At 39.1% G+C, this 18,603-nt stretch overlaps 1 protein-coding gene across 6 annotated transcripts in view; it reads left to right on the forward strand.

Annotated features, from left to right (window-relative positions):
- Nucleotides 1-15,054, forward strand: part of SPATS2L (spermatogenesis associated serine rich 2 like) — an 83,375-nt gene extending 68,321 nt beyond the window's left edge. For all 6 annotated transcript variants that reach the window (XM_017836219.1, XM_017836203.1, XM_017836239.1 and 3 more), the window contains 5 exons: nt 4,334-4,392; nt 7,824-7,933; nt 8,473-8,575; nt 11,970-12,190; nt 13,710-15,054. In XM_017836219.1, coding sequence (XP_017691708.1) covers nt 4,334-4,392; nt 7,824-7,933; nt 8,473-8,575; nt 11,970-12,190; nt 13,710-14,105 — 889 coding nt within the window. In that variant the 3' untranslated portion in view covers nt 14,106-15,054. The remainder of the gene's footprint in view (nt 1-4,333; nt 4,393-7,823; nt 7,934-8,472; nt 8,576-11,969; nt 12,191-13,709) is intronic.
- The last annotated feature ends 3,549 nt before the right edge of the window (nt 15,055-18,603 follow it).

Here is an 18,603-nt window from a genome sequence, read left to right on the forward strand (position 1 = left end):
CAGCCTGGCAATCTGATGCAGCTTTTCTGAAGAGGCACTAATAACTTTAATCATTTTAGTGGGATTTTGAGGTATTGCAGCTGACTGAAAGTGTATTTTCTTTTTCACTGTGCAAACACTAAATTTCATGCAGTAAACTAGAGGAAGATTAATTTGTTTCCACTAATGTCAGAACAAATTCAGAATTTATTCTGAGTATGAAATTGTGAAATGAGGCAGCTGTCAGCATAATTTACCCCTACCATTGCTGTGCCAGCAACTCACTGTAGTTTGGCATTTGCAGCTCTTCAGCCATTGTATACTAGTGTGAATTCTGCCTGCCTGTGTAAGGCCAAGGCATGACTACTGTCCATTTGACCAGGAATAGAATTATGTTCTTGCCTTCGGAATCAAGCAAAATGATTCCTAGAGAGCTGCTGTTTCTCCTGCTGCGTCTCATATCCCTACAGCATAAGCACGGCTGTGTCCTCTACGTTAAGCCTCTGCCTTGCTGTGTCCCTTCAAGAAAATTGTCTCCCTTCCCACCTCAAAATTTGCTAAATCCTGTGCTCCAGACTGCAGATCGTCACCTGCAGTGAACAGTGTTATGATGCTGGCAGCTAGAGTTTGGTACCCAGGTCCTGATCCTGCAAAAGTGATGGGTAAGAAAAGGACAGAATCAGCCCTTTCGGGAGAGAGGTGTAGTGAGGGGAGACAGAAAAGAAAGAGGTAGTAGTGTTACTCTATTTTGGCTCCAGCATCAGTCATGGAGTACAAGACTCACTTGATTCAGATCTGCTCTTGAGTCTGGTCAATGGGAGAGGGGATTTCAGTCCCATTATTTGGTCTACTACAGCAGGGGAACCTGTGAACTCATGATTAGGGCATGGATTCAGGTACAATCGGAGAGAGAAGTGGTGCTGAGTGGTGTGTTTGTCACAAGAGTCTCAAATGGTATATGGGAATATGTTCAGTGCTGATATTCAAGTTAAGGAGAAGGCATGCTGAAGCCTAATAGATTTTTGGTGCTTGGAATAATCAGAAAAAATTGACAAGATTATGACTTCTCCAAAACATCAACTAAAGTAGTCTGTTCATGATTTTAAACCTGGTCCCTAACATCTATAGAAGACCTAAGAGAAACAGCATAACTAGAGAGGAAAGAATGAGCAGAATGTTTTCCCTGAGGTGTCTTTAGATCTGAAATGCATTCTGATCCTTGCTCTGCTAGAGCTCAAATCTGGTCATACCTGAGTGTGCAGAAAGTTCCTATAGCACCCAGTACCCAGTTCTCCACAGCACAGCAATGACTGCAGGCTGTACACTGGAGTGTACCAGCTTGAGGCAACATTTAGGTGTCAAGTGGACACTAAGAAGCATTGAAAGAAAGTGCATTCCAGGAGGCATTGATGAGCTGAGCTTTGAGAAGTTCTCAAAAACACTAGTGCTGTGGTCTGATCATGATCACCATACTGAGCCCCATTAAGGGGCTGTCTGAGCTTTATGTGAAAATGGTAAGATCCTAGCAGGACTGAGAGATAAGATTTGATCCACTGAGTTTTCCGCAGTGTTTTTGTCCTTTCTCCTTCTATATCTCTTAGTTTTTTCTTCATATTTGTTTTGTGGGTTTTTTCCTAGGTCAGTTTTCAGCTTTCTGTCTGTGGTTTTCATTTGTTTAGAACTTTGCCAAGTTCTTGCTGGATGACTTGTTTGCTCAGTTTTGCACTGAAGTGCTTTATGTGACTAGAAAGGACTCAAATTGATTCATACACCATTTTCTTAATAATTTCTTATGCAAACTAGGAAAAAAAATAACATTTCCTAGTACTGATTGGCCTAGGAATTCCTAAGGAAACATTGACGTTCCCTATATATGACATATGGTAATTTATGAATTCCAAGGTGAGAAATGTGGTTGTGTACTTCCAGATGAGAATTAGTATGTTCCTTTCCTTTAAAGAGAGAGAGATTGCATACTGTGGGCTGGTAGAAATTAGTGCAGCTGCATTGTCTTCAGGGAAGGGAAACCTCATGAAGATCTGTCTGTTAAAGAAACTTAGTTTATTGCATTAATTAGTCTCACGTTGACAAAGGTACCAAACGTTTTTTCTGTCTAGTAACAGAAGAGATATGACTATAAAATATGATAAAGGACTGCTATGGCCTTGTTCCCATTCTGGTATTAAAAGTGGTTTTATTTGGCATCGAAATAAAATGCTATTGGCCAAGCAGTTTAGTAAGGATCTGCTGTTAGAGTTCAGAGAGGACAGTCATGGAATGAACTGCACTAAAACACACTTCTGATGAGCTCTGCTGTTGTGACTTTGTTGATTGAATATTTTTTCCAGACAAAAGTTTGTTTATATAACGTGTGTAGTGCACTGGCAAGGCACTTTTGTAACAGAGACAGAAAAAGCAAAAATATGCAGACTTTTAATTTAAGGGAAAATACTAAAGACCATTGAACTCTCTTTGTGGAGGGTAGAAATAGGTAAGAACTTAAAAGACTCATTTCAGCCACCTGCTGTGAAAGCCAAGGAAGTTTATTATACCATGTAGTTACACAAGCTAATTGAAAATAGATTAATTCTGAAAAGCTATCACTATTTAGATGAGCAAGCTGGAATCATCACCTGCTTATTTGGAGTTCAAGTTTAATGCTTATGCCTGGAGAATATTGAGTGCCAACTGGAACAAGTGTGTCCTTTCGTTCTAAGATTTGCTCTACCGTAAAAAACCCCTGCTGTTTTATTTCCTCTGGTGTGTACGTCACACTAAATTGATCTGGCAGGCCAAAACAATATTTTTGGTCTTGTTTCTACGTATGAAACAAAAATGTGTTACACTGCAATTTTATTGTCTTGCATTCTTTGCCATCAGCCAAAACCTGCTTCTGTCCCTCTTGTTGGCTGTTGAGAGGCAGTGTAAAGGTCTCCTTCTCTAGAGGTGACATGGTAGGCTGGGAGAACCCAGGGGTGGGACTCTGCAGAGCTGCAAAGCTCCTGTATGAGCTTGGTTAATTTATGTGAAGATTTCAAGGAAGCATGCCATGGCACTTGAACACATTCTAGCTGGTAAATTTTTGGTTGTCAGCTGTGTGTTTGCCCTGTGTTCCCCACGCTGCCTGCTCACCAATCTTTCCCTGTTTTAGTTAAGGACCTGTCAGTCCTTCTCTACTCTTTAAGGCTTCTGTCTTTCTTTACTGCCCACTGAACTCTATAGGATCTTGCCTTTCTTGCAAAGGATGTTCTAGAAAAATGTTTTGAGTTTGAATTTTCCATAATGTCTTTCTTCAGTAGAAGCTGGTTCATATGTAACTCAGTGTCTTCAATGCATACAAAAGCTTATGTTTAAGGATGATTTTACTAAAAGGGTTGAGAACTCCACTCTTCCCTTGAGTGCATGCCTAGATGTACTCCTGGTATTTGAGCTACTTTTTGCAATTTCTCCCCTCTAGAAGCTACTTGCATTTACTCACTTATGCAAACATAAACATTAGTATTGGTGGTGTTTATTAAATGTGAATTTAACTTTAAGAGGGGAACTAGTGAGGGAAAAGTGGAATGGCACACCAGAGCACTGTCCACTGGAGAACATTCTGCAGTGGTGTTGTCTTACTGAAAAATGTCTCTGGGTTCATGATGTTAATTTACCAGAACTACTGTCTGCTCTCAGCAGACCCACCTGATCAGTTTGTACTTTGACAGCTTAAAAGCACTGTCAGGGATTGTGCACCAGAGGTTTGTGAAAGGAGAAGCACACAATTCCTTTAGGAAAGCCAGGTAAAAGTTGAACCAGTCTTTCCCAGTCCTGGAGAGAAAAGGGGTCAAGGAAGCTGACCTCTAATATGAAGGTACTCTAATGCTTGTTTACATCACAAACCATTTTCTTGTTTGCCCTGACATATTTTGCAAAAATATCTCTATTTAAGGAAGAGATGGACCACTTTCCACACATCTTTAATTGTGTTTTATTCTTATTATTGTGCTGCATTAACTTGGGTAGCAGCAATGGTGTATGTGGCTTAATTAGGAAACAGACTGCTTGGTCATTTGAGGGTTTCTGTGCTGAGACAGTGCTGAAGAGGTAAATCAAAGTGACTTCCACATCTGTGCAGACACGTGAGCAAGCCAGTGAGATGTTTGTGTAAATCAGCATACACTGATCATCACTAATCTTTTTGTAGTCAGCTTACCTAGATGTTTCTTCAGTTTCAGTTTTTTAAGTCTTATCCATTTCAAAACTGCCCATAATTAAGGTCTGAAGTGTATGTGTAGTTACAGCTTTTGATTTTGATGGAATCCTAGCATGGATTAAATTATGGTTTTTTTCTTTCTTTTTTTTCCTTTTTTAGCATCGTAGACAAAGAAGTGTCATTAATGGCAGAAATTGATAAAGTTAAAGAAGAAGCCAGTAAGTAAAAAAAATACACAGGGAACTTTTGGAATAGCCATGGGAACAGTTGTTTTGTTTGGCAGAAAATTACATAGTACATAAATTTGGTTAGCAGCATTCCCTCATCTTTCATTGTGTGTATATACAGTCAAATAAGGCTTTGGTGTTCCAGGGTAGTTCCTGTCTATAGGGATTATGCATCAAAGTTTCAATATTATGAAATTAAGGTGAACTAAAAGTTCATATGAAGTAAGATTTAAATTATTTATTCCTTCTGCTTACCTACCAGAGCTTTTTGACCACTCCTTTTTTTTTTCATTTCTATGGTTTGTTGATTACTTCATTTTCAATTTTCAATCACTGTTTGCTTGCTTATATTACATATATGAATTAGAATACTGGAAGTTACATGGAGCATATGTTATTTTGTGCCTTGCATAGCTTTAAAGGATAGTAATCAAGCTTGTGAATTAGAACAATTAAAAAAATAAAAAAATATATGCTTACTGCAATCTGTTTTCTTAATAATCTGTAGGAGTTGATCTGATTCCACACTTTCATGTTCTCTCTGTTTTTTGCATAGATTTTCATGTATATACATTCTGATTTGTTAAAAAAAAAGGCAAGATGAACCATGTATAACACATGATACCACAATATCTGTTTATATTCTATCTGGTATATGGTATTTGTATTTACCCCTACTAATCAAGAGTTTCAATAAGGATTGCTAAACAAGAAACTGAAGAGTAACCAAAGCATTATTAGAATGATACTTTGTCTGGCAGATGAAAATATCACTGCTATGTATGCATACAATCCTTTTATTGATTTGTGAATTTAAAGACCTTCCAAGGAGGGTTACAAATACAGGTAACATTCTTGAATGCTTCATTTGCATTTGGAACTCTCACTTAGTTTACAAATGTATACTAGTTAAATTTTTATTTTAAAAAAATACTCTAAATCCTCTCTGATGCTACCTAAGTTTCTTGCAGCTGTGTATCTGTGGAAATTAAAAGGTAAGAGTTGTTACAGCAAAGATTAGCATTAGTTTCTGTCTTGAATTTCATATCCTATTTTTTCTAGGAATAACATGAGATAGATGTGGATTTGAACTTCATTGTTATTCTGGGGAGGAATTGTGGATGGATACATATCAGCAACTTTTTGGTTGCCTGCAGAGACCAGATAGCCATAATCAGCTACAGGGCATGCACTCACTCCCAGGAAAACCAATGGGAGAATTCCCATTGATCAGCAGACGATCTAACCCCTAAATACATAAACAAAACCACATTTTGGAAATCCACTGTCCAGGGCTGATGGTATTATCGGGCCCTTTCATTAATCTTGGCCAGGTTTAATAGTAATTTTTGTAGAAAGTAAACCTAATTCTTATCTACAGACATGCAAAGTGCTGCATTTGCACATGACATGTTCTGTTTCCTTGTTTTCATGCCAGCTCCCTGCATAAGAGTGGATGGCCTCTGTACCTGTTTCTAACAGTGTGGTTTCTGCTGTCTCTCAAGGCTGTTGTAGGCTGTAAAGTGCCTTCAAAAACTTAGACAGAAAGTTGTTATAGGACTGTAACATGCGAACCAAGAGATAAATAATATTATTTATTTTCATATCTCTTTGCCGCACTGGAGGACTATTTTACAGTGGGTAATCTTACTGTCAACGCTAGGAAAAATTCCAAATATGATCATTTCAGTTTTTTAAAAAAATGGGTATTTGGCTGGCACCTCATGTGGAGATGAGTGCTACTATCAGATGAGATCATGTTTTGGGCAGACACTTCAGCAAAGAGGATGCTGATCTTGGGGAGGAACAATATCAGTATTACCTAGAATAAGCAATAAATCAGAACTCTTGGACAAAGGAAACCAGCTAGTAAACTGGTTCATTTAATCTGATAAAAGTTTCTTATTCTTGTAGACCTTATTCCACAAAAGCAAAATTAAAAGATCATCTAGAGAGATAGATACACACCTGCTCTTAGCATAAGTAATAATGTAGGCACAGATTTGCCAACAGGGCTGAAGGAACTGTATCCACCCGCTGCCTTCCCTCTCCTGTGTGACACACACTCCCCCGTCGTATGGTTTGTTTGCTCCCAGGTAGCTGCAGAGGTGCAGCTGAGTCTCCCTGTGCCTGCTGGACCGTGTTGTACTCAGTGAAACACTGGAACAGGTTTCCCAGAGGGGTGGGAGATGCCTCATCCCTGGAAACATTCAAGGTCAGGCTCTGAGCAACCCATTCTGTTCAAGATGACCATGCTCATTGCAGGGGGGTTGGACTAGAGACCTTTAAAGGTCTCTTCCAACCCAAACTATTTAAGATTCTATGGTACTTTAAAAAGAAGGTGCCATCTGATTAAATAAATGATAATGGGTAGAGAAACAAGCTGTCTGTGAAATATCATTAATTCCAACCTTAAAAATGGCATTACAAAGTGGAAGCTGGTTACATGACTTGCCAAGTCTGCTGTAGAAATCTGTGGCAAAAGAAGGCAAAGCAGCCAAAATCTCCACAGCTGTAATGGAGTCTGTGGCCTTAGAATAGTTTACAACCACTGCTCACCCTGACTGTATGTGTAAGGTCTAGGCAAAGGACTATGATTGTTTTTATTTTATGTTTAAGTGCTGTATTTCCTCTCTGCCATAAGTACTGATCCCAACACCCAGTTAATCAATTGTTGCTTTTACACTGAGTCACCATGTAGGTAATAGCGTTTGCATATATTTCATTTTCCACCAAAATTGTAATGTGGTATTATCTTATTATCTTGTATGTTACTAGATCATTGCTCTGTGGTTCATGGTTAATCTTTCCCTATAAGAATATAACTGTTCACCTCTTCCTTATATAAAATATACAAGACAGGCAGTAAAGAATATTTAGTACTTTTTCATAAAGACTGTTGACCTTCAATACTGCTTTACAGTTGAAATGGCAACTGTGTATATTCTGCATGTGAAAGCAAAATTGCAATGCCAATGATTTTAATGTAAACTGTATACGAAGGAAGTGAAATAGCCCTGTGTAGATAAAATATAGCCTGTCTTCAGAAATAGGCTGGTGACTTAATGTAATGCTTCTTTCCGTGTCTCTGTGGAAGACTCCCTGATTTTGTGATTAAAACTAAAGCACTGGAAAACTCAAAGCAATATGTCTTTACCCCTGTTTGTTTAAATGTTGAAGGATTGATTTAACTTTGGTTTCCCGACAGCTATCCCGTTTCCAGGTCTTTTTCAACATCAGGCAATTCAGTTAAATATGCTGATTGACTTAATCTGTGCAAGCTGCATATTGGAAGTCCAGTTGAAGTCAAGGGTCCATGTATTTGTCTCATGTGTGATGTACAGTGTTAATGCCTAAAGACTGATAAATTCCAGAGCAGTTTACCTTCCTACCATTAATGGCTGACTATTGGTATTTGGCAGTGGAAATCCTGACTGCTCGGCAGAAGAAAGCTGAGGAGCTGAAGAGACTGACGGACCTCGCCAGTCAGATGGCTGAAGCACAACTGTCTGAACTCAGGGCTGAAATTAAGGTCAGGCATTTACTTCTGCTTGGGTATTTTAGCTGTTTGCAGAACAGCCAAGAAAGAGCTGTCACGTTAACATGCCCAGGCTGTTCAGTCCTGCTATAGGCCAACGAGTAACTAGCTTTCCATATGGAAAGCATAGCTTCTTAAAGCATTATAGCACCTCTGGGCAGTGTACAGATGATGTACAGAGAAATGTAAGCTGTCTCATCAGTGTAGCAGTGGGGAGTTTTGCTGTTTGTGTATCATTTGTAAGACTCAGTTAACAAGTAAACCTGATAGCTTCAGATTCAGTGACCAAACACATATTCTCTGAGGAAATGACCCACTTCCCAAGTGTGGGAGTGATCAGCTCCCACTGGGCTGTGAGACATGTAATTTGGTAAGGACGGGAAAATATTTGGTTCTGCATAAAAATCCTGTGTACAGGGCAGGGTCAAGAGTTTGTTGAGCCTTACAGTGAACTTAAGATAGTTGTTTCCTTTACCATCCATAAAGTCTTTTGCTCATAATGTAAATCACTGTTAACATGTCTTATTTTGCAGCACTTTGTGAGTGAACGGAAATATGACGAAGAGCTGGGCAGGTCTGCCCGATTTTCCTGTGATACAGAACAGCTGAAGACCCAAATTCAGCTCTGTGGAGAAAGTAAGTGCTGGTGATTTCTCACATGGAATTTCTCAGAACACAGTGTTCTACTTAACTGTTCAGCAGAACTAAAGGCACCTGTGCTGCTGGGAGGGGTGAGGTGCAGGAAGCCCACTGTGAGTGGTGTCTCTGGATGCAGGAGGCTCGCTGAACACACACAGGTCACCTTTACAGTGTGCGGCGTGTTCGACTCACTGTGCCTGTACTGCACACTCCATCTGCAGGTGTGCACTGCCCACTTTGTCAGAGATCTACAGGTATTACTCAGATCAGTTGGAGCTTTCAATCTAAACAGGATTTCCAAGTGGAAATAAAAGTCAGCTCTGGGGAATATGCAAATTCAGTAATTTATAAGTAAATAGTCAATAGGAAGCTTCTCTGTGTGAGCATAGTGTTGTGAGGCCAATTCAGATCTCTCCTGCTAGGAAGTAACTCCCCAGCTTTATAACAGTGTTCACTGGGTTATTCACTGAGTTTTTCAGGAGATAAATGGAGTCTCAAATCATAGCATAATTAAGGTTGGAAAAGACTTCTAAGATCACAAAGTTCCCCAGTCAACCACCATGTTCACCACTAAACTATGTCGTCAGTTGCCATATCCACATGTTTTTTGAACGCTTCCGATGCTTAACAACCCTCTCCATGATAAAATCTTTCCTAATATCTGATCTAAACCTCCCCTGGTGAAACTGGAGACTATTTCCTCTCATCCTGTCCCTTGTAACCTGGGAGAAGAGACTGATCCCACCTTGCTACAATTTCCTTTTAGGTAGTTGTAGAGGGTGATAAAGTCTCCCTTCAGCCTCCTTTTCTCCAGGCTCCTCTTTTCAAGTCATCTACCCTTCTGCTTGGAAATTTAGGTTCACTTTTTTGCTTCTAGTATAATGTCCCTTTTGCAGAATAAGAGATTGCCTGTTTCTCATCTTTGTCATGCTTTTTTCCCTCCGCCTAAAGAAGTAAATGCTGTAATGCTTTGTCCAAAGTGTTACCCTGTCCCATTGTATCCCATCAGTACCATTATCCAGGAGAAAACTGTTAAAACAGTACTGAACTAGTGCATCTTGGTGGAAGGAAAATGATAAATGCTTTCAAGTAGTTACTCAAAACAGAAAAAGGAGAAAATACTACACAATCTGCCAATATGATCTTGTGACTGCACAGTTAAAGAACTGACTGCTTGGAGGCATAACCAGTTTAACTCAGTAGACCATAAGAATTGCTTTTGCAGAACACTTTGAAAATACATCTAACCCTATATCCTCTCTGTCGCTGAAGCCAACTCAGGATGTTTCAAAAGAAGGCATAAACTTCCCAGTAATGCATCTAATTGTTTACAATCACCTTGTAGACCCTATCTCGTACCCCGAAGCATAAGAGATTGAAAATTCTATAGAGATTATCCTGACTAATAATACCACAGCTGCTATTGATACAACCATAGATGGTTTTTTTTAAACTCATTGAACTACTTTCCTAAATAACTTCCAGCTGCAGTTAATTCAGCAAATTAATTATTTATACCTCATTTCAGTAAAGCATTACATAAGCGTAGTTTGATGCAGGCCTGTTCAAATTGGGTCAGTGAAGTCGAAAGAGTAGGGGAGCAGTGTCATCCTAGAAATGACTGATAGTGCACTGACTGTCTGAAGAATCTAGTTCTTATCTGCCCTCAGTGACTTTAGATGAGCAACTCATGATGTTGGATGTCTTTGACAAGAGCTTTTCAGTGCAAAAGATGTTTCTGTTAGGAGTATCTCACAGTGAGGCCCATACCCTGCTAGGAGCTGCAAAGTTATATGAGGCCTATAGCTAAGAACAGCCACTGTTGAGGGCTTTAACAAAAGCAATAACCAAACCCACAGAGCTTGTGCAAAGCAAGGCATGTTCTAGCATGAGGAGAGGGTAGACAGCATACACTCACAATGAAGGCCAGGAAGAAACAAAAATAATTGGACTAACAAATAGCCAGAATGCCCAGTGGCAAGTTGTATCCTTTCCTTGTACATCTTTTTTGTTAAAAATAGATTTTTGTGAAAAGCACCTGAGTCTTTATATGGGTTTCCATGTGCAGCAGTCTAGAGAGCAGTAGAATTCAGTGACAGCTGGCCTCAGTGAGCTTCAGAGAGAAAATTCAGTCCATTGTGCAGATCATTGCATTGTTTTGCTGAAGAGGGCACCTAGTAGGAGAAGTAGCTGATGTTGTTACAAGTAAGATCCTTAAATAATCTAACAGATGATGCTCAGTTACTAAAATTTTTCCTTACCTTCTTTCTTTGTACTAAAAGTGAAAAAGTAGAAGTACGTCTTGGATAAAACAGCAGCTGTCTCTCTGAAGTGAACCTCAGTTTTGTCATCTGTACCAGAAGGAAACAGAAAAATTCCATAATCAGAAAAATTAAGATCAAGAACTTTGTTAGCCTCAGCATCTCTTTGAGACTGCTTGGGGGCTATTTCACAGAAACAGCTTTAAGAGCCTGTGGAAATGCAGAGAAGAATAAGGATTTTTTTGGTGCATTTCACATCCAGACATGACAGTGCTTAGTAAATCAGGCGATGTCAAAATATTAAGAAGCAGGGAGTAGGAATATACTGAGATGAGCAGTAGTGGTTCCTGATGGTGCAGACTGCCATGGTCTACATGAAGTTGATTACTGCATTGCATTCAGTTCCAGTTTTTATAGATATTCATGGTACAGAAGAACCTTTTTTACCCATCTCCATAGAGAGGGATAAGCAACAGGCACTAGACTGTTTTTTATTTCATCTTAAAAATGTTTAGACTTTCTAGGGCAGCTTTCATGGCTGTTGCCTGTGTTGTAGGTAGTACATATGTAGACAGCAATGACAGCCATGGTTCCATGATCAGAGAATAATTTGGAATAGAATTTAATCTGTGATGTCTGCAGACACAAATTCCTTTGACCTCAAGCAGTCAAGAGAGTTACTGGCATATCACTTCCCACATTTCTTCCTTTGTTGCATGAAGACTCTTGTTACAGGGGCATTATTGATAGGACAAGCAGTGCATGGAGTGGTCCTGGCAGCGCATGTTCAGCTCAACTGATTAAAAGTTGACAAGCAAACCAACAGGTGCCAGGAATTTTGAAAAATTCTCTTGGATGACGAAAGCTTGGCCTTCTGCCAGGCTCCTTCCAGTTTTAGTGCAGTGCCATCACATTGGCTCTTCTGTCTCCAGAAGTGCTTCACAATGAGGCCATTTTACAGAAGTAAAACACTATGGCCTAACTCCAACCCAAGTTGTCCAGCTTACTTCATTATTTAAAGTGAGGCTGGAACAATGCTTCCAAAATTAAGTGTAAGCAGAATAATAATACATTCCTATGTTTAGATGTTGATCATTTAACTGATAGCACATAATCTTTTTCTTTTATAGTTTCTCACCCAAAGAACAACTATTCCTCAAGGACACCATGCAGTTTAGTGCTGTCTTCAATGACCTCTCATGCAACAACTGGCAAGCAAAACACACACACACGAAAGTCCTCTAGTAATGCCAAGAACTCTGATAATAAAACAGCCAGCATTAAAGTACAAAGTCATCTTTCTTCCAATCCTACAGAATCTTCTTCTCAAGGAATTCCAACAAATAAGCAGGTAAGAAACCAGTTATGAACTAAACTAAATTACTTAAGAAATTTCAGGAAAATATGCAGCATTGAAAGTTGTTAATACAAAATCAAGTACTGGTTTGCAGTCTTTATATTTAATTAATATTTTTTGAAAATATGCAAGCATATATTTTCCAGTTTCATTTTCAAGTCACCGTGAGCATTCGGAGTGGAAATACCAGAAATGCCATATGAGCAAAGACGGCTGTCAGGTGTTCAGAAGTGACTAGTGGCAGTTAATAGACTGAAAAAGAAAAACCCTCCATAATAGCTAACTGCCCTATGTGCTGTGATGGAGAAACATTTAGTCCTGATACTTACCAAATGGTCAGCTGATGTGCTGTTGAAGCACAATTATTAGATACATTTTAAAAGTAGAATCCTGCTGGGTTTAAAAGCATGTTATTTCAGAAGCTCTATGACACAGCTTATAGTATTGTCCTATATTGAAAGCTATTTTGTTATATGAGCACCTTAGAATGTCCTTCTGCTGTTGTTCTTAGGTAAAGCTGTCGCTGAAGTTGCTCTGAATTTTGTCCCAGAAGGGATTTTAGGATCAAGCAGACGCCTGAAGGGAAACAAAAGAGCATTACATAGTGTCAGTACATACATGGAATCAGCTGCCCTGGCAGGCATGCAAATAAAGTGTAGCTCAACCGCTTCCTAGTAAAGATCAGAGCATCCTCTGAACAAGATATCACAATGGACATCTGTTCCACAGTGTGGATGCTTCACTTGACTTTAGTTTACATATTAATTTCTGTTCTTCCTGCAGTCTTACTGTAGCATTTTCACAACACTTTACTAGGAAAGGTATTTTCATGATTTTGGAAAAAATCATTCAGTGTCAAGTTCTTCAGCACTTCTTAACTGCTCAGAGAATCGTAGAGTACCCCAAGTTGAAAGGGACACACAAGGATCACTGAAGCCCAACTCGAGCCCTGCACAGGACCATCTCCAGGAGTCACATCGTGTGCCTGAGAGCATTGTCCAAAGGCTTCTTGAACTCTGTCAGGCTTGGTGCTGGGACCACTGCCCTGAGGAACCTGTTCCAATGACCAGCCACAATCTGGGTGAAGAACATTTTCCTAATATCTAACCTAAACCTCAGCTTCATGCTGTTCCCTTTGGTCCTGTCATGTGTAACAGTGTTGGTCCTTTTGGCTTCCAAGGCACCCTCATATGCAATTTCTGTTGACTACAACCCACAGAATCCTTTCCTCAACAGCTGCTCTTGAGCTGTCTGGTTTTTCTGTATTCTCTTGAATCACGGCAGACTTTAATTTGGCATCAGTTGTGAACCTGCCATCTATATTTTCAGACTACTCAGATGTAGCATGGTACTAGTAGTTCAGTTTTTAAGTGTAATAAGGAGAGAACTGTAACAGTCAAAAGGTATAGTGTTTTGCTTTTCCTAGTTACACTGTTAATTCTAATTGCTATATTTCCTGTCGTGTTGGAAGGATTCAAATAACCTAACAGTTATCCAATTTCTTCCTGGGTAGAATGGGCCTTCTAGCCAGAGACGAAGATTCAACCCACAGCACCAAAACATGCGGCTCAATGGATCTCTTAAGGCACAAGGTGCCAGTAATGAGGCAGATCAAAATACAAAGAGCGGCGCCAGGTCTGAACACAGAAGACAGCAGCATAACAGCTTCAGATCTAAAAATAAAGGAGCTATGAAAAATCAAGAGCAGTCTACAACTGCAAGGACCACAGAGAATCCGATACATTCGGAGAAGACCCGTCGGAAGCACCACACACCAGACGCTGCAGATCACAGGCCTTTCCAAGGCAGTGTTGGCAGGGTGTCCCAATGCAATTTATGTCCTGCAAGGAGGGAGGTCTCTGCTGATGCCACTGTTCTTTCAGTGCCAACTGTGACTTTGGTGGCTTAAAATGTCACAGTGATGGCAGGCAGAGAAATTTAATCTCTTGATTTTAGTTTCTTGCTCGAAATGCTTGTTGGTGAAGAAAATAAGTCAGAACATAGTCTTTTAAATCTGTTGCTGCTTAAAACTTGTTGGTATCTTCATTACTTACTAATTATCAAAATTAAATCATACTTTCAAGGCTTTCCCCAATATCTTCACATTTATTTTGTCGTGACAGTACGGAATCTTACCAAAGCAGCATTTACTTCTTAGAAAAATGAAATCTAGATTGGAAAAATAAATTGATAATTAAATTCATAATAGCAAAAGCCTCTTGTAGATATGTGGTTATACCAGGCAACATTATTTTTTGTAGAACAACCTGTGTTAGAAGGATCCCGGAAAGTCTGTATGCTGTGGTCTGCAATGAAATCAGATGATCTTGTAGAATTTTTCAGCAAATCTCTATACATCTCTTTCTTTCTGTGCATGTATACACATACATGCATGCACACTGTATACACAGAGAGTTTTGTTATATACAGGAAGAGTTGAAAAGGCAGTTCATTTGATTTTAGCTTATTATTCCATAATCTGAGATCTTTAAGTTCAAGTATAAATTGTATTAAATGTATTACATATTGGTATTTTTCATGGACAAACTATTTTTATGAGGCTGAGGAAATATGCTCATTTAAGTTTGGAATGTATATAATAATGGCTATTCAGATGCACAGCCCTGTTCTCCATCCTTATCAACCACTTTTCTATGACTAGTTGGATTTATTTTTTTGCATATGAAAAGTTGCAGGTCTTCTAGACTTGAATTCAAATTATTTTTCTATACTTTTGCTGTAGGAACCATCTGTCCATAATGAAAGCTATGACTAATAAATTACTTAGTCTTTCTGTTCTGATTCTGTATTTCAGAAAACCTGTTTCTTCCAAAAATTAAAATCTTCTTTCTAAAATATCCCGGTGTTTGCTGCTTTGCAGTGCCTAACCTTTGTATCTTATTCAAATTGTATTTGCTTAGTTCAGCTGGTATCAGTGGGAGGCTTTCAGCTGAGTTTGGATTGGACTTTGCTTTTAGTTGGATTCTAATGCCACAGTGCATGAAACAACCTTGCCATGAGAGCTGTCTCCATCCTGAACACACTTTTAATGTAAGTTATTGTTTAACATAGTAAGGTGTCAGGCTCCAGACCTGGCATCAAGTGAACTAGTGACCTGTGTCAGAATCAGAAAGGCGTAGAAGGTCAGTAAGATTGACCTCCTGTTGAGGTTTCAGTAAGAGCAGGAGGATACTTAAAGATCTTTAAAAGTTTATGCCTAGGTTATCGTTTACTATTGCTTTTTACCAATTTTCTTCTGCCTAATTTCTGTTTATTCACTGCACAGTTCCTTAGTACTAACTGGTTTACTATTCCTCTGTGGCCCTTGAAAAGTAATCTCCAAGTGTAGAGTGAGGTGCATTCCTTAATTTTTATTTCTTTTGATATCTGTATACAGTGTCCCACATATGAATATCAGTAAAACCTGATTTTAAAAGGCAAATAACTCATCTTCATCTGGAAGAGTGGTGAAAGAAAAATAAACATGCATAGATAGACAGTGGCTTTCTTAGTATTGCAAGCACTGTTATTATCCTATTTAATTACCTATCACACTTTTAAGCTGAATGTTTTTGCATAGATGAAATGGAAATTCCAGAATCTTTGTTGTGCAACACCCATCAAATAGGTAGCTTTTCAAAATTTGTCTGCTTCCTTACAGATTGACCTGTAACCTCACTCTAAGAGATGTAATTACAAATTCCAGGGAGATATTACATGGGAATCTTCTTATATTGTCCTTATGTAAGTTGTGAAATTTATTTGTCTCTTCTCGTAACCCTTCCTAAAAAAAAGAAAACCTCATTTATCTATAATGACATTTATTCCTTTCCAATAGCTTCTGCACTTGACAGGATTACTGAAAGTTATTTTATTCCCTAAATCTCCTAATTCTCACAAGCAGCCTTCTACAAATAAATAACATCCATAACATAAGTCATAATTCAGCACAACAGGACCACCTTGTGCTCTTCAGTACCAGCTAAGCTTTGAAGTACTGGTGCCTCAGTCCGTGACAGACCCAGGCCTAACAGGTGAAAGATGACATTTCTCTCGTGATGCAAGAGTATTTTCTTTGTTGAGAGCTGCATGAGTTTGGTTGGGCTGGGGAGTGGGCTGGTTCTGGGGGTGCTGCAGTTTTAGCACACCATGTGTTGTCTGGTATCTGTGCTGATTTTGGAAGTTTATTGCACTACACATTTTAACTACATTATGTGGCTGTTCTCTGAAGTGTAGCTGTGCCAGAACAGCATCTCTTCATCTTTCATTTTGTGTGTCTCTGTGTGCTTGGAATGATATCTGCCAATTTCTAGGAGTGTTTTACTGTTCACAGTAGTTGTGAGTAACCAAATGCTCTTGGGCCCATCTTCAATGGAGCTCTGGTTTTATTTTCTCATTACAGAGATGGCTACGTGCAGTACTCCTTTTAATGTTGGGAACTTGTACAGGGGTCAGCCAGGGAACTAAGGGCAGGGTAAGGCTTGGCTTCCAGGCCAGTCCTCTTTTATAAAAAGTGCCCTCAATTTGTAAAGCAAATACAGCTGTTTGACATCACTCAAACACAAACACGGAATTCCCACTGCACTTTGTATGCTCTTTCAGAAGTGGAAACAGACCCTAAAGGGCACTATTGTAGAGCAGGTTGGATCTGTTTATCTTCTGTGCGAGATTAAACTCAGAGTAAGGGCAGAACCCAGGAAAATAAAGATCCAAATACACAGCTGGAAAACTAAAAAGAGAAGGTAACTTAATACAGTCAAACTGTTTGGAAAACTTAGATTAGTTAGCCATGTTTGGAAAAAAAAAATTAAAAAAAGTCACTTAGTGTGCTTGAAAATGTCACCCTGAAAGAGAAACTAATCATTCTGGAATGGAAACATTGATCTTTCAGTGCTTTCCTGGACCCTGCTGTTGTAGGGGAACTCTGGGTCTGAACTTGTATGAGTGTGAGTCTCTTATCCTATGAAGTGATTGGGCTGCATCAAGATTTTATCAACCAAATACATCCTTCCTGTTCATATACTTGTGACTACAGCAGAGGCACTGGGATCCAGAGGCCTCAAGTTCCAGTGCCACTGTCAGTAACCCATGTGAGGATAAAAGAGAAATTTGCCAGAAATTTGAGACAATACAACTATTAAGACAAACTACTAAAACAAGCTGTGCACAGTGTTCATGTGTGTTGTACCAGAGAGAGAGGAAAAAGGCAACTTTGAAAAGGGTCCGAATCCTTGATGCAAACTCTGGGCACACTACACAGCTGATCATGTGATGCCATGAATTTGTGAAGTAATTTTTGACCAAGAGTGATCAATTCTGGTATAAACAGCCAAATGTTTTTTTGGCAAGAAGATAATTATTTAAGAAGATACACCCAAAAAGCTCAGAAAGCAGCAAAGTTCTGTAACATCACCTTTACCTGTTTCTACTGCTTAACAGCTCTTATTAACAGCTGCTGCCCAAAATGAATCTAGTTTTTTGTGGGGCTTTTATACAAAATTTTACTTCTAACCACATTTTGACTCTATAACTGCAGCTAAGGGACAGACAGCTTCCCTCCAAAGTTTTTGATAGCATAACTGGCCTCCTGATTTTAATTGTGTGAGAATCTGTCCTTCATGGACTGGAAGGAAATAAGTAGATCAAATCTGCTTACTCTAGGGTAATGGTAGGATTTCTTTATTAGACACAGGAAGATTTGAACTACATAATGTTTATTATCTGAGCAATTTAATGTAATCCAGTTTAAAAGTGTATGTTTCTGCTTTGAAAGAGCTGGTATGGAAATAACTGGAACATTCTGAAAGAAAAATGAGTTAGCTTTAGTATTTCCATGACTCTTCAGCTAAAAACAAACCTGATGAAAACTCTCCCTGAGGATCAGTGACAACATATGCCTATCACATGAAATAATGCTTGTATCAAGTACAAATGAGTTCTCCATACTCTGAAGCATACAGGTAGAATTACATCTATTTGAATCACATCTTGGTGATAACTGGCCCTCTGCATGTGTAATCACGGAGGAGTAATTTTATAGAAATCTAACTTGGAATCATGATTTTCTTGTCTCCTTAACCCATATGATGCCCTATCACTGATGGTTTGGAAAGACTGTAGCGTGAAAGTAAGAACTAACCAACTGGAAAACTGACAGCATTTGTAAGAAAAAATTTATTGCATCAGACTCTACTGGGGATACCCTATGTCAGCCTTTGCAGTGGAGATATCAGATCCTAGATTACTGAACTGGAGCCACTTCCCGAACATGGTCTTTTCTGAACATGATCTCTGCTATAATGAATTTTAGAAAGATTCATAGTAAGCCATTGTCACACCACTTGACAACACATCTAGTGCCAGCTATAAAACTGTAGGTGACCTTTAGCAGTTTCCCCAGTTAAACT

This window comes from Lepidothrix coronata, unplaced genomic scaffold (assembly GCF_001604755.1).
Source record: "Lepidothrix coronata isolate B3197 unplaced genomic scaffold, Lepidothrix_coronata-1.0 Scaffold7, whole genome shotgun sequence".
Classification (NCBI taxonomy): domain Eukaryota; kingdom Metazoa; phylum Chordata; class Aves; order Passeriformes; family Pipridae; genus Lepidothrix; species Lepidothrix coronata.